The sequence below is a fragment of the Dendropsophus ebraccatus genome, chromosome 1, assembly GCF_027789765.1.
Source record: "Dendropsophus ebraccatus isolate aDenEbr1 chromosome 1, aDenEbr1.pat, whole genome shotgun sequence".
NCBI classification, from domain to species: Eukaryota; Metazoa; Chordata; class Amphibia; order Anura; family Hylidae; genus Dendropsophus; species Dendropsophus ebraccatus.
In genome coordinates, this window is record NC_091454.1 from 117,147,426 (window position 1) to 117,164,312 (window position 16,887).

General features: G+C 40.2%; 1 protein-coding gene across 2 annotated transcripts in view; it reads right to left on the bottom strand.

Moving 5' to 3' along the window:
• Positions 1-16,887, bottom strand: part of SLC2A13 (solute carrier family 2 member 13) — a 163,907-nt gene that overhangs the window by 65,872 nt on the left and 81,148 nt on the right. For both annotated transcript variants that reach the window (XM_069977256.1, XM_069977253.1), the window contains exon 3: positions 10,374-10,582. In XM_069977256.1, coding sequence (XP_069833357.1) covers positions 10,374-10,582 — 209 coding nt within the window. The remainder of the gene's footprint in view (positions 1-10,373; positions 10,583-16,887) is intronic.

A 16,887-nucleotide genomic window follows, 5' to 3' on the forward strand; every position in this document is an offset into this window, starting at 1 on the left:
GATGTTCTGCATTTTCAAATAAAATAAGTGCTTATAGGGGAAATCAAGATATTTCGCTGGATGTTCATTAACTTAACCCTTTCATGATTAGACTGATTAGTGGTAAATTTTGGCCGATATTTTTTTTTGTTGTGAAAAATGCAATTTTTTTTATAATAAAATGACAAAATTTGCATTTTTCTAATTTTAAATTTTTTGTGGTCACCATGCAGGTTTAATCATGTGATAACTTTATTGCCTGCATCATTACGCACGTGGCGATACTAAATATGTGTATTTTTCCCCCCCAGAATTTATTATTGTATTGGGGGATATGGGGATTATATGTGAATTTTACTTTGCTATTAATATTTTTTTTGTGCTTGTTTTTTTTTACATTTACATTTATTGTCCTACTATGGGTAATTTACTGTGCAATTGCTTGATTACAGGCATATTGCATTGCAGTGCTGATTTCCACTGCAATGCAATGTGCCTGTAATAGGCAAAGCTGATCAGACTCAGCATTAGGCTGAGCCTGATCAGCCACAATAGCTGACACACAGGAGGCTTCGGGGAAGCCCCCCAATGTCACACAAACCATTGGGGCTGTGCGATCACACCGCACAGCCCCGATGGGGAACGAAGGGAGGAGTCTCCCTTCTTTTAGCACTATAGGAGCTGTGACCGCACTGATCGCAGCACCTATAGGGTTAACTGCCGAGATCTTGTGGTGACTATCACTGACAGCCGGGCCCCACAGCGGATGACACAGGAAGGGGTTAAAACCACTGAACCAAAGATACACTTCGTGCTGTTGTCACTTCCTTTTCCTTCACTCGTCTTTGGAATTATTGAAGGGCTTATAAAATGTTTTCAAAGTTTAGAAATTAAATATTGACTATGTGCATATTGACTATTTTTATTATATAAGAATGTTGACTGGTGCATTCCTATTTACTGTTTGGAATGGCACGTCATTAAAAAAAAATTGCCATTATGTAAAGGGCACAATATGCTTAAGAAATGTACTGCCAAAAATATTCAACTACAAAAAACACCAACAATCTGAAACACTGTAGTCTAACCAAAGATGAACATTTGTTTAATATTGCTCTTTTGATCAAACATATTTAAAAAAATCTGCATACTGCTCAAATGAAATTGGAAACCTATAATATGTCTGCCAGCCAAACTTACTGAAAAGGCGTTAGGCCAATTTTATGAATGCAGATTTTTAAATAAACAGCAGTTAATTGCCAAGGTAATGTTTCATAAAAAACTAAGCTTTATGACTGTTTCATATATAGATGACTAATCATAAGACATATAAAAATAGGCCCGCCTTTATGGACTGAAATAAAACTGGCTTCTGATGATATACAGAATCTTTATTAACATTCTCTTAGGACTTAGGCCAGGAGGATAGATATAGCAGACCTGAATAAAACATATCACAGCTTTGTATAGCATAAAAACCCAGTAGATTTACCATAATCTTTTAGGCTGGGTTCACACTACGTATATTTCGGTCAGTATTGTGGTCCTCATATTGCAACCAAAACCAGGAGTGGATTAAAAACACAGAAAGGATCTGTCCACACAATGGTGAAATTGAGTGGATGGCCGCCATTTAATGGCAAATATTTGCTGTTATTTTAAAACAACGGCTGTTATATTGAAATAATGGCCGTTATTTACTGTTATATGGCGGCCATCCACTCAATTTCACCATTGTGTGAACAGATCCTTTCTGTGTTTTTAATCCACTCCTGGTTTTGGTTGCAATATGAGGACCACAATACTGACTGAAATATGCGTAGTGTGAACCCAGCCTTAATATAATAAAATAATCAGCTCTGCTATATCTGTAAATGAATGGATATTATTGCAGATAAAATCTATACATCTAGTGCTATTAATTCTTCTAGTGTAAAGTACTTCCTTTCATGTCATTCTTGTGATCTATTACACATTTTGGCCCTCCATCTTCTGATGTGAAAAGGTAAGATTGAAGCAATTTGGAACTGTCTTAACAAAGAGTCAAAGAATGACACATCTGAAAGACTAGGAATTCATGGTAGACATGCACAAGTAGATAAAGACTGGAATCTCGTCGCAATTTTATGTCTACATACGTCTAAAGAGAGCGCACATCAAACGATAGTAATTCTACAGTCATATTACACCACATGGCAATCTTCATTGAAAGGAATCAAAATGGCAAGCATCATTCACATGGTGATAGGAAAGGCTTCCGGTTTTCCTTGGTCAGCATCTAAGACTTATAGATTCCCTTGTTTGTCAATCATGCCAAGCATGACTACATGACTAGTTGTGCCCCAGTCTGCCCCCAATGACTCTGTGCGTTGTATGCAAATTAGGCACAAATTATTTTACACTTTTTTCTAAACTTAGAGGAAGTGGGCTTCTGAGTGCAAGACATTGTAGGGATTTACGGCCACATCCTGTATAATGTGTTCTGAGTTATTTTTTAGGGTAAATCCTCATGACTGCTTCCCTTTAATCCTGTGTAATTGGAAGTGGACAGTGGAATAATCTGTGATTACTGATTGACTCAATTGTACAGTACAATTCCCCTAATAGCAAACTGTGCATTTTGTTAACATACAACTTTCCTAACTATCCAAATGAAGCTATTTCTTAGGAAACAATTAGCTTTTTCTACAAGCATTTAAACAATAGCTTATTTTGCTGGCCACGATTTGGTCTGCATCGAGTCATAAAACCAGAGGACTAATTGTTTGCAAATTGCTGACAATCATTTGGTTTTTTTGTTGTTGTTGAGTAAATTGCTGACCAGTGTACAATGCTTGATTTGGCCTTGTCACTGTAACAACGTGATGCCATTGTCCCATAAAGATTTGCTCAAGAGAGCAAGCGTTTCACCATTCATTAGGGACATGAGAGATCCAGATCCAGTTTAAAGAGAACCAATCACGGAAGAAATTTAAAAAATTTTTATTTTCTAATTCAATGTAATTATTTATTTAATTAACATTTGTAAATACTTTTATTTATTTTTTCGGGCGCGTTTTTGTTTTATTCACTTTTTAATTCACTGTCTCGCGCCGGCTCTTTTCAAAAGAGCCGGCTCGAGACAGGAAGCTCCCGTCATCCACAGCGGCAGCAATGCCGGCCGCCGCCATCTTGATTACGTCATTTGCGTTCCAGTGGTGGAACGCAAGTAGCGTAATCAAGATGGCGGCGGCCGGGCCGAACAAGAGGAACAGGTATAGTATAAGATACAGACTGCAACAGCAGTCTGTATCTTCATTTTGTCTATTTATGAAGATACAGACTGCCTTTGCAGTCTGTATCTTATACTTTACCTGATCCTCTTGTCCGTTGCAGTCTGATGCCGGGCGGCGCCATCTTGAATACGTCACTTGCGTTCCAGCGGTGAAACGCAAAGTGACGTCATCAAGATGGCGGCGCCCGGCCTTCGTTCAGCAAGCAAGAGAATTGGGTAAAGGGATAAGATACAGACTGCACAGGCAGTCTGTATCTTCTTAGATAGACTTAGGGAGAGATTTCCTTTGATAATAGGGATAGTGATTTTTAGGTGATTGGTCCTCTTTAAGGGTATATTCACACGGACGGGCTCGCAGCGAGATTCTCGCTGCGAGCCCGGCAGGTCCTGGAAGTTCCCTACACTACATACTTGCTGCGGTCTAAACGACCGCAGCGAGTATGTAATTGTACCGCCCTTAACCCCTTCTGCTCCCCGGCTGTGTATATACTTTACCTGTCCTCGCTGCACGGGTCCGGCGTCCTGCTCTCCCGCCCGGCCAATCAGTGGCTGCGGCTCGGCAACACACTAATTGGCCGGACAGGAGAGCAGGACGCCGGACCCGTGCAGCAAGGAAAGGTAATGTATATACACAGCGGGGGAGCAGAAGGGGTTAAGGGCGGTATAATTACATACTCGCTGCGTTCGTTTAGACCGCAGCAAGTATGTAGTGTAGGGAACTTCCAGGACCTGCCGGGCTCGCAGCGAGAATCTCGCTGCGAGCCCGCCCGTGTGAATATACCCTAATAAAATAATCTAAACTAAAATAAAATATACACATTAGATATGTTAATAATGAAAAGCAGCAAACCAGCACCAAACACTGTAGCAGTCCTGATACACATGATCAATGTAAAGAAGCTGGCAAGCTCCTCCCTAGGAACATTGGTGCAGCATTCAGAGGCTAGGCATATATGAGTGTATGGGCCCTATTCCACGGGATGATTATCGTTCGCATAATCGTTAACGATAAACGATCCAAACGACCGCTATTACGAAAGACCTGAAATCGTTCACCCATTTACATGGAAAGATAATCGTTACTTATGATCGTTCTTGCGGTCGTCTTGTCGTTGCTATTGCGTTCGTCACTACTGTGAGCGACCAAACGACTTCTTATTCAATGCGAACGATTTGCGAACGAGCAACAATAAAAATAGGTCCAGATCTTATTGAACGATCAACGATTTCTAGTTCGGTCGTTAGTCGTTAACTGCTATTCAAACAAACATGTATCGTTTAGATTTGAACGATTTAACGATAATCTGAACGATAAGCGTCCGATGGAATAGGGCCCTTAGGGTTCTATTACACGGAGTGATTTTTAACGATTAACGACTAACGATAGACGATCGCAAACAAGATTGTTTATCGTTAACCTGAAATCGTTCACCATATTACACAGAACAATGGTCGTTAGTTATGATCGTTACTATGATCGTTGCTGCGGTCGTTACTATGATCGTTTACTCCTTCTGATCCCAGCAAAACAATAGGCAATGTGCAATTACACTGAATGATTAGTGAAAAAAACGCGGAACTTGAGCGAACGAATGTGGAATTACAGCGAACGATTACCGATAATTTTAGGTTCAGATCTAAATCAACGATCAATGACATACTAACGATTTTTCAATTGTTTCCTGCAATTACACAGAACGATTATCGTTGCAATACGAACAATTTAACGATTTTTCACACTATAATGGTCCCGTGTAATAGGGCCCTTAATGTAGAAAATGAACCAGCACTCACCCAGTAGATGCAGCTTGGCATTTATTCCATAACCGGTAAATGGGCTATTTAATACCGGTTTACCTGTTATGGAATAAACGCCAAGCTGCATTTACCAGGAGAGTGCTGGTTCATTTTCTACATTTACACTCATACACATTAGATAGCTCTTGGCTAAATAGCTGACAGTAAGAGACAGAGCAAGCTTTCTTGGTGCTCAAGCCATGTGACACAGCAGGTGCAGTCTACCTTTAATCCATAAAGTCCAGAATGATAACAATTGGTTGGTCAAGAATTGTCATTCCCCACCAATCCCTACAGTTCTGATTCATTATGAATACTCCACATTTACCTGTACCCTCTTTTTCATGCACGTACAGTTCTTAAAGCTACTCTGTACCCACAATCTGACCCCCCAAACCACTTGTACCTTCAGATAGCTGCTTTTAATCCAAGATCTGTCCTGCGGTCCGTTCTGCAGGTGATGCAGTTATTGCCCTAAAAAACAACTTTTAAACTTAAAAGCCCATGCCCTATGGGAGTATCTGTGCCTTAACCTTGCACCACCCTTCCGTCCCTCCTCCCCATCCTCTTCATTATTAGGAATGCCACTGGAACATTCTCTCCATGCTGAACATTGCACAGGTCCTTAACGATCCAGCCCCTGTGTCGGGCTGCCACAGGTGGGGAATAGTAGGCAATCTGCCTGGAGCATTCCTAATGATGAGGAGGGCGGGGAGGAGGGAAAGAGAGGTTGTGCCAGCCTAATGCATACACAATCCAGGCGACTCCACAGGGCTGCCAGTTTAAAAGTAAATTTTTAGCACAATAACTGCATTACCTGCCAAACGGACCGCAGGACAGATCTTGGATTTAAAGCAGCTACCCGAAGGTACAAGTGGTTTGGGGGGGTCAGATTGTGAGTACAGAGTCGCTTTAAATACAGGTCTGGTTGGACACCTTACCATATATTTGTAGTAGGGTTCACCAACTGTTTTAATAGCATCATCTCTGACCTATCCTTTCCTTTTAAAGAAGTATTCCTCTCTGGGATTGTTTTTTGCTATTCATGTGATAGGAAATAACAAGCTGATCACTGGGGGTCTGTCCAAGGCAACCATCCAGTGCTCAGCGAGTTCCATGCACAAGTCCTATTAATTAGAAATTGGCACCTAACTGGGCATAATATGGTTGCCTTGGCACTAGCACTACCATGCATGAAATGCATGAATCCTCACTTGAGCTAAATAATGGGAAGACAATAAACTTTAGAATTATGCTTCAGGCTATGTTGTCGTAATATTGACATAATAATCATGCTCCTTATTTGCAGCTATCAATAATACCAAACGGCTTCCTTTCCCCATTATGATCCCGTAGTGGGAATATAGCCACAAAGTGTTACTGTCATTTATTAAATTTTGACAGAGACAAAGATTCAGAAAAACATTTATATGTGGTAAAACTTAGTAGTGAATGTCAGCCTAAAAAATTGGCATGGGAAATACCATTTTTTAATGTCTTTCTGAAACGTGCCAATTTTGTGAAGGGGGTGTAACATAGGAAGAATATAAAAGACTAGTTACATGCAGTACACGACCAGTATTACTTAGAAATTCCTGAAGCTTGTTTAACCCCTTAACGACCGCGGGCGTATATTTACACCCTGCGGTCGGTAAGGGGATTCAAAGCGGGGCCGCGCTCTGAATCGCCGCAGTCCCGGGTGCCGCATGTAGACCGGGACCGCGGATATTAGGGGGCACGGTCCGATCGCTGTGCCCGCTAATCAAGTAATCAGATGCAGCTGTCAAAGTTGACAGCTGCAGCCGATCCGACGTTGTCCCGGAGGAGCGATCTCCGTGACTGTTACCTGCCTGGGTCTCCGCCAAAATGGCGCTGATCCCGGCTCGGCACTGGAATGCTTTCGGCTGCAGCAGCCGAAAGCAAATGAGTGCCGATCTCATTGATCTATGCTGTATAACTTTACAGCATAGATCTCAATGAGAGATCAAAGTGTTTATACTAGAAGTCCCCCAGGGGGGCTTCTAGTATAAGTGTAAAAGTAAAAAAAAAAGTGATGTCAATAAAAATCCCCCTCCCCTAATAAAAGTCTGAATCACCCCCCTTTTCCCATGTAATAAATAAAAGTAAACAAAAAAATAAATAAACAAACATGTTTGCTATCGCCACGTGCGTAATTGCCCCAACTATTAATTTATCAGATTCCTGATCTAGCACGGTAAACGGCGTAAGCGCCCAAAAATCCCAAAGTGCAAAATTGGGCATTTTTGGTCGCATCAAATTCAGAAAAATTGTAATAAAAAACAATCAAAAAGTCCCATAGCCCCATAGACCAAAGGATAAAAGCGCTATAAGCATGGGAATAGAGCGATTTTAAGGAACATATATTTGTTAACAATGGTTTGAATTTTTTACAGGCCATCACATAATATAAAAGTTATACATGTTACATATTGTTTCAATCACAATGACTTGAGGAACATATATAACAAGTCAGTTTTACCCCAGGGTGAATGGCATAAAAACAAATACCCCCCAAATAAACAAAATGTGTTTGTTTGTTTTTTTCAATTTCACCTTACGTTTATTTTTTTTCTGGTTTCCCAGTGTACTTTATGAAAAAATTCAGACTGTCATTGCAAAGTACAATTAGTGGCGCAAAAAATAAGGGCTCATGTGGGTTTTCAGGTGGAAAAATGCAAGTGCTATGGCCTTTTAAGCACAAGGAGGGAAAAAACGAAAACGCAAAAATCGAAATTGGCTCGGTCCTTAAGGGGTTAATGTTGCTGTCAGCCAGCTAGCAGCCTACCAGACCAATATTTTATTTGTCTTGTCATTAATTTTTAAGAGGCATCAAGTGCTCGGCAATGACAGAGCAACAAGAGCTTGGACTTCCCTGTTGACTACATGTGCACTGGGTTGAATTTGTGGTGTGCAAATGATCCCTACTGGCCAAAATATACTTACATGTAGGACACTCACGTCAGCATTTCTTGGGATTTGTAAAAAAACAAACAAAAAAAATTTAATTTTTTGAGCAATGAAGATGGTTCTTTGGGCTATATAGGTTTTTTTAATCATTTGAACAGTCTCAGATGATTGCTTTAAAGAGAGCACCACTTATTGTCCATGTTATTTACTACCCTACCCTGAGATAGGACGGCATAAACCTGCTGACGGGGTATTTTTAAATGATAATAGTTTCGTGTGAATGCAGGCAACAATCGAAAAATTGTTCATGTGTCGTTGATTCCATCTTTTGTGCTGAATCTAAAATCATTGTTAATCATTCACTAATCGTTTGTTGTAATTCCCCTTCCATTCTCCGTAATTCCACATTCGTTCACCAATCGTTCAGTGTAATTCCAATCGTTCAGTGTAATTTAACACAGTGTAATTCCGCATGCTAGAATCAGATGGAGTAAATAATAGTAGTAAGGATCGTAACTAACGACTATCGTTCTGTGCAATATGGTGAACGATTTCAGGGAGCTCTCGTTTACGATCGTTTATCGTTAATGATTAAAAATCACTTTGTCTGATAGTAAAGCGATATCCCCTTTAACCAGCTGTGGCCTGGTGAATACTTTACCAGTCTGTGCTTCGGCCTGCTTCTGTGGTTTCTGGCTCCCAGCCCCCTGATGTCCTGCCCAGCAAATCAGTGGCTGCGGCATGACAGCATACCAATTGGCCGAGTGGGACATCAGTGAGTCGGGAGCCACAGAAGCAGGCCGAAGCGCAGACAGGTAAAATATTCACTGGGCCACATCAGGAAAATGGAGATATCGCTTTACATACTTGAAAAAAAGAAGAGAGGGGGGGGGGGGCACTTCCTTGTGTAGTAGGTAGATAACTTGTGTGGTAGTAGATAACTACAAGGGGACACTCACCTGGAGGAGTTGTGCAAAGTTAGGCACAACTCTATTGTAGGCATGAATGGTTGTACTCCGCAGCTGTTCTAGGGCATCACCACCGAAGGTGGGAGGAAGGTATGCAGATATCGTAACCAGCCGGTTACCGGACCAAAGTAGAAACCCCGTGCAACTTAAGTCAGCGCAGAAGTATTGTGGCATATATGTGGTGGTATAAGTCGGCTCCGTACACTTACTAACGGTATATACCAACCGCACTGGATATAGTAGAACAGTTACTTTTATTGCAATGCGTTTCGGCCTTCACAATTAAAATAAAGGCCTTTTTCAAGCATAAAGAAGTAGACAGCATGGGTACATTATATAGGCAAACCTTAGTGAAATGGTTGGGAGGAACTACCGGGTCAGTGACATACTTGCAGCGGAATGAAAAGAGAGTATGTGAACCTATTAAAAATTTACCCAAATGTTTTTGTTTGTTTTTTTTGAAAAATTACATTTTGGACTTGCATTCAATGCATTTTTTAGGCTGCAATGTCAGATTTAATTTTTCCACACACATGGACCTTCTTGGGCCTTGTTTAGCTTGATAAATGGTACTATACCTTTTTGGAAGAGGTAGGGCTATCAATTTTATTGGCATTCAACCAAAACTTTTTTCCCACTACTGACTAATTGGCAGGCTGACCTTTTCTAGCTTAACAGTAAGACATGTTCTTTATTAGAGATAAAAAGCCTTGACATTGGAGTTTCTATAGGTCAATTTTTCTGCTCTTTCATTTCCTTCTTCCTAGCTTTTAAAACCCTTACCCTAGGTAGAGTTTATTGCAGATACATGAAATCTTTAGCAAAGTAAAATGTATGAGCTGCAAAAATGTGTATTCACACAAAACTGTATTCACACAAACAAAAAACTTAGTGTCACTGTCATTATAACTTTCTAAATGTAAATCAACATTAAGATGTAAAATAAAGCAAGTTTGTAATTCACATTATTATTATTATTATTTATTTATTTTATTTTTTTGTTATCATGCTGTAAAACAAAACTGTATTTACCAGAAATCCAGGTCCAGTCTCCTAAAGGCAGCTTTTTAGTCTTGTGCTGGTTGAAAAAAAAGAGACTAAAGTCTGATCTGTATGAGAGTCATGGCTCAATGTGTCCATCAGTCACATGACTGTCTTCTCTGTGAGTATTCAGATTACCTGGGAAACACGGGACTTCCTGTGTTTAGACTCTGAAAAAAAAATTAGTCAGAACACAGGAAGTTCTGTGTTTTCCATGATAACTAAAAAAGAAAAAAATCAATAAATGTAAATTGCAAACTTTTGCTTAATTTTACATCTACTGTTGATTTAGGTTTTAAAAGTTGTAACGACAGCGACATTTTAAATAAAACATATGCTAAACTATTATATGTGATAGGTTTAAATCATGATACATGTTTTGTTACCTGCACCTGCTTCCTTTTCTTCTTCATCAATGCTATTCTTTATACTGTCATATTCTTCATCAATTGTTTGAACCCCTCGGATTTGAGATAAAACTCTTCTTCCTTTTTGCGTTTGGCCTTTTTGAATGAGCCAACGTGGACTTTCTGGTAGAAAAAGAAAACCAAGGAACTGTAGTATAGCTGGCACAGCTGATAGTCCAAGCATGTATCTATAAAACAAAGAACATCACAAAATTAGCTAAATTTATAGAATATCTTACAGAAGTCCCTCCCATTCCACTCAACTAGCTCAACTCAGCATTATTATGGCCAAAAACACTTAACACATAAAGCAGTGCTTCTCAATTCCAGTCTTCGTGACCCACCAATCATGTATTGAGCCTATTCGATACAAAGAACACCTGTCATAATACCTGATGCACCGAGTATAATTATATCACCTATGAAATACTAAGGAAATCCACCAAACCATGGCCACATATTACAGCCATAATGTGGGTATATATATATATATATATATATATATATATATATAGATAGATAGATATAGATATATACAAACTATATGAACACCAATATCCCCCATACAGTGGTACGTGCCAGCTCTACATACTTTTAGAAGATTATATAAGTCAGTCACTTTCCCTTTTGCTTATTCATCCAGGACAAAAATGCCAAGATTTATTTTAGCTACAATACCTGCTCTTTATATATATATATATATATATATATATATATATATATATATATATATATTATATATATATATATATATATATATATATGTGCTAATGTGGTAAATGACTATTCTAGCTGCAAATGTCTGATTTTTGGTGCAATATCTACATAGGTGTATAGAGGCCCATTTCCAGCAACTATCACTCCAGTGTTCTAATGGTACAATGTGTTTGCTCATTGGCTCAGAAGGCTAATTGATGATAGAAAACCCTTGTGCAATCATGTTCACACATCTGAAAACAATCTAGCTCGTTACAGAAGCTACAAAACTGACCTTCCTTTGAGCAGATTGTGGAGCATCACATTTGTGGGGTCAATTATATGCTCAAAATGGCCAGAAAAAGAGAACTTTCATCTGAAACTCGACAGTCTATTCTTGTTCTTAGAAATGAAGGCTATTCCATGCGAGAAATTGCTAAGAAATTAAAGATTTCCTACAACGGTGTGTACTACTCCCTTCAGAGGACAGCACAAACAGGCTCTAACCAGAGTAGAAAAAGAAGTGGGAGGCCGCACAACTAAGCAAGAAGATAAGCACATTAGTGTCTCTAGTTTGAGAAACAGACGCCTCACAGGTCCCCAACTGGCATCTTCATTAAATAGTACCTGCAAAACTCCAGTGTCAACATCTACAGTGAAAAGGTGGCTGCGGGATTTTGGGCTTCAGGGCAGAGTGGAAGAGAAATAGCCATATCTGAGACTGGCCAATAAAAGAAAAAGAAAAAGAACACAGACATTGGACAGAGGAAGACTGGAAAAAAGTGTTGTGGATGAATGAATGCAAGTTTGAGGTGTTTGGATCACAAAGAAGAACGTTTGTGAGAACAAATGAAAAGATGCTGGAAGAATGCCTGACGCCATCTGTTAAGCATGGTGGAGGTAATGTGATGGTCTGGGGTTGCTTTGGTGCTGGTAAGGTGGGAGATTTGTACAGGGTAAAAGGGATTCTGAATAAGGAAGGCTATCACTCAATTTTGCAACGCCATGCCATACCCAGTGGACAGCGCTTGATTGGAGCCAATTTCATCCTACAACAGGACAATGACCCTAAACACACCTCCAAATTGTGCAAGAACTATTTACAGCAGAAGCAGGCAGCTGGTATTCTATCGGTAATGGAGTGGCCAGCGCAGTCACCAGATCTGAACCCCATTGAGCTGTTGTAGAAGCAGCTTGACCGTATGGTTCGCCAGAAGTGCCCATCCAACCAATCCAACTTGTGGGAGCTGCTTCTAGAAGAGTGGGGTACAATTTCTCCAGCTTACCTCAACAGAATATATATACACTAAGTGCTGGTTTATGCATACTAGTTCACACGTAACAGATCCACAGTTGATTTCAGCTGCAAGTATGTAAGAGTCTGCCCTCTTTACCCCCCACGGCCCAGTACATACATTACGTCTGTGCTCTGGCTTGCTTTGGGGGCTCCCATCTGGAGCTCCCGCTCAATCCGTGGCTGCAGCGGGGGAGGGCACTGATTGGCTGAGTGGGATGAGGGGTTAAGGGGGCTTCCTTTTACATACTCGTAGCACGATGACAATTCCGCTGCGAGTATGTAATCGTATTGAAAGTGACAGTGAAGGGATTCGCTGCAGATTTTGCTGCGAACTCACAGTGTGAAATCTGCTGCGGGTCCAATACGCGTGAACCCACCCCAAAAACCATAAAACCTCCACTTTTTGTATGCCTCTGACATTATTTGCATCTGCTAAAAAGATTCTTCTTGCATGTGTTTTAGTTAAATTCTACTTCCTAGATGTCTTGTATGTATATCAGGTTGTGCCACACCATCTCAATAGGGTAAAGGTCAGGAGCCCAACTTAATCAATCCACAACATAAATCTTTTCCAACTATTTATTCTTTGATTTAGACTGGGTTCCCACTGTGTTTTTGCAATCTGTTTAACGTATCCGTTTTAAATTGGTTACTTTTAACGAATATAAAAACATAATCAACATTACTTTTGTGTCCGTTAAAAAAACGCATCCGCTTCATCAGGTTTTATTTGTTTGTTTTGTTTTTATAATGGAAATCAATGGAAAAACGTATCCAAATGGATGGCAAACCATTGCATCCATTTTTTCATCCGTTTTTCCCATTAAACGTATACGTGTACGTTAAACAGATTGCAAAAATAGCTGTGTGAACCCAGCCTTACTTTTAATATTCATCTTGCATCACCCAAAGTGTCTTCAGCCTGAAATTATGGACTGCATCTCCCCATATATCCCCCATTGTGCTAAAATTCCAGTTTTTTAACCCCTTCAAGACAGAGCCCTTTGATGCCCAGATGTCCAGGTCAAATTAATGCAATGTTCCTCCCCGCCTTCTTAGAGCCATAGCGCTTTTATTTTTCCACCTACAGGGCTGGTTGGGGTGTCATTTTTTTGTGCCATGATCTCTAGTTTTTATTAATATCATATTGGTGTAACAGAAAGATTTTGATTGCTTTTTATTTATTTTTTCTGATATAAATTTAATAAAATCGTTAATCCTGGTGTGTGTTTTTTTTTTTCATTTATGCCGTTCACGGTGGGGGAACAATAATGTTATATTTTAATAGATCGGACAATTCCACACGCTACGATGTGTAATATGTTTATTTTTTTAATATTTAATTTTTATAATGGGCAAGGGGGTATTTTAAACTTTTACTGGGGGGGGGTTATAAGGGGTTTTTAATACTTTTTAAAACCTTTTTTTTTTTATTGCACTTTTTTTTTTTTACACTTGGTATCACTGCAAAAGATGCAATCAATACATTGCACGTACTGATCTATAGATCAGTGTTATCGGCGATCTATGTATAGAGTCTGCCTGAGAGCAGACTCTATACATGAATCGCGGATCCAACAGGACGGAGGTAAGAAGCTTACCCCCGCCTGTTGGCACAAGCCATCGGTCCCGATCACTCGGTGACAGATGCTTGATCTGTCATTGAAAACCTTTAATGCCGCAATCGCTATAGATCAAGGCATTTTAGGGGTTAATGAGACGCAACTGCGGGATCGCAGCTGCCTCTCATTACCTCTGGCCCCGGACACACTGATGTGTGCGGGACCGCTCTCACTGCAGCGATCCCGCACACATCAGAAGCCCCTATAGTCAGGAACGTATATATACAGATTGCTGACGTGAAGGAGTTAATAGACATTATCAGACTTTTCTATCTGTAGAAATTTTTCTCTAAAGCATGTGGAATATCTAGTTGGTATTACAAAATATTTTTGTTTAAATGACAATGCCTTACTTTAGGGTGTCACTCCATGATAAAGTCCCTCTAAGTCTAACCATGAATTGCTACACATGCAAATCTTTAGCGATACTTTGGAAAGTTGCTTGTATTAAGGTATGGATCACACTAACTAATCGTCCTTGAGAAGAACAGACCTGTCACTTACCAAAAATGGGCAAAGTACCTGTGAATCCCATACTTTCAATCTCCTCACTTGATCTTTTATCTATTAGATCTTTGAGAATAAAGTAAAATGGTTTTCTGATATCTCTTGACCATTATTAACAGGGTTTTGCAGCCAAAAAGGACTAGGAAAGCTCATCAGTTACTGATTGGCTGGGAGCGGACACCTGGCACCAGCCCCGATCAACTGTTCGGCACCTGCACTACACAGTAAACGTCCCAATAAGAACAATAAGAACTACACAGTGAACGGACATTGAAACAATTTATGTTCACTCTGTAATAATATGAAAAGCAACAGCATTTAAAAGGTGATTTCAGTTGCAGATTAATTTCTTTATTCCAACATGAGAGTAACATGCAATGTTACAACCCTAAAAGGTTCTTTATCAAGCACAGGAGGCATAGGGAGGTGCAAGGTATATATATACAAAACATTCACAACGTTACAGATCATTAACTAATCCAGTAGCCACAAGCCACAAACAATACTCTCACACTTTACTCACGGTCCCAGGCTACATGCGGCACCCACCCGGGACCGCTGCAGTTCAGAGCGTAGCCGCCGCACGGCCCCGCTCTGAACACCTGTGGGCGGCCCTGGACGTACGTGTACGTCCAGGGTCGCCTAAGGGTTAAGTTTATGAAAAATAAAGCTAAACTCCTGCAGAACCTCTGAACCTTGGCACAGCTCCATAACATATGAATGTAATTTGCCCTCAGGGCCTCGCACCCCGGGCATCTATCATTCTGGTATCTCCCCATCTTGCATAGAATGTTGGGAGGGTAGTTTAACCTGTTTATTATCTTTAGTTGAATTACTTCATGGTTTTTAATAATGGGAGTGCTATTTGAATGCTACTTTAAAATGAAGTCCTATAAGTTTACCAGTTTTGCTTCATGCTACACATAGAGAACAAATGGAGCCGCCAGAAAGAGTAGAGTACAGCACTCAGCTCTTTCTGGCGGCTACATAGAGAGTGAATACAGTTGGGGGGCACATGCCATACCCACGGCTCTATTTAAGAATAATATATAGTCCTACTGGCTAAAATAATATAAAACATTTTTTCATTTACATGGGCTTGTTAAAAGTTGTCATTTTGCAAAGTTCAGAAATGACAGTGCCTTTTATTAGCATGGTTTTTAGAACCTGCAAGTACTGTATAATGAGATTAGGATGACAAAAGTGGCTTGAGAAGTCAAAGGTCAGACATGTTAAAGTCCCTGTTCTGAAAGGTCTTACATTTACAATGCTCTAAAAATTAATTGTAAGGTTTGATCAAAATTAAATATAGGGTTTCATACACAACACAGACAGTTCAATGCCAAGCATACAAGCCAGAATACATGAGTCACAAGGATTTCTGTTCATGGGTAGGCAGTTATCCATATTCATGTCTCATTTAAATAAAAAGGATGTTTTGCCATATGATAAAGAGGTGTATTTAAATGTCACAGCAAGCATGCTGTTTATTACAACAGTACACTTAGTTGCATTACTATAGCTAGGTATAATTAGGAAAGTTAGAGGTTTAGTTACAAATATTACATGACGCAAACATTGGGTAATACGGATGGAAAGTCACATTGTGTATGCAAAAGACACTATGGGGCATCTTTATCAATGTGCGCCTCTGGCGTACACCACTGAAAAAGTGGAGTATGCCAGGTGTAAGCCCAACTCGCCTGATGGGTGGTCGGAGGGGAGCTAGACACAGCAAGGTGGGGAAGAGGAGTGTCCTCCTCCTGCACCTAATTTATCATGGTTTATGCCTGAAACAGGCATAAATCACAGGAGAAACCTACATTTGCTCCGGACTTACTAAGAGGCAAGTGTCTCCTAGTAAATGGGGTGGGGCTTGATTTAAAAGGGGCACTCCACTTAATAAAATTTAACCCTGTTCAATCCTCACCCATAATCTAAGCTTGCTTGTAATAGGTTTCTATTACATGAATTGAACTGTTTGTCTGCAGCACATCCTGATTTACACCCTATGAAGCTGCAGAAAATCCTCACTTCTTGGTCCACATGGTCTCGGCTCCTCTGTCCTCCCCCTCCCTTCTGAGACCAAAGTTACGCGAACTCTGTCTCTTCTGTTGCCACCACTGACGTCACACCAACCAGCAAGCACCTGGCCAAGGGGTGGGGAAACAACCATAATACCATCATAGCATAATAGTGGGTGTGGATAACAGATAGATTGGTAGATATTTTGTTTACAGTGTAAGGCTATGTTCACACTACGTAAAACTACGGCCGTTGTTGTCGATGGCAACAACGGACGTAGTTTTTGCGGGGTGGAACAATGCCTTAGTTTCAATGGGACCCCGGCCGGAGCGTGCACACATCGTAT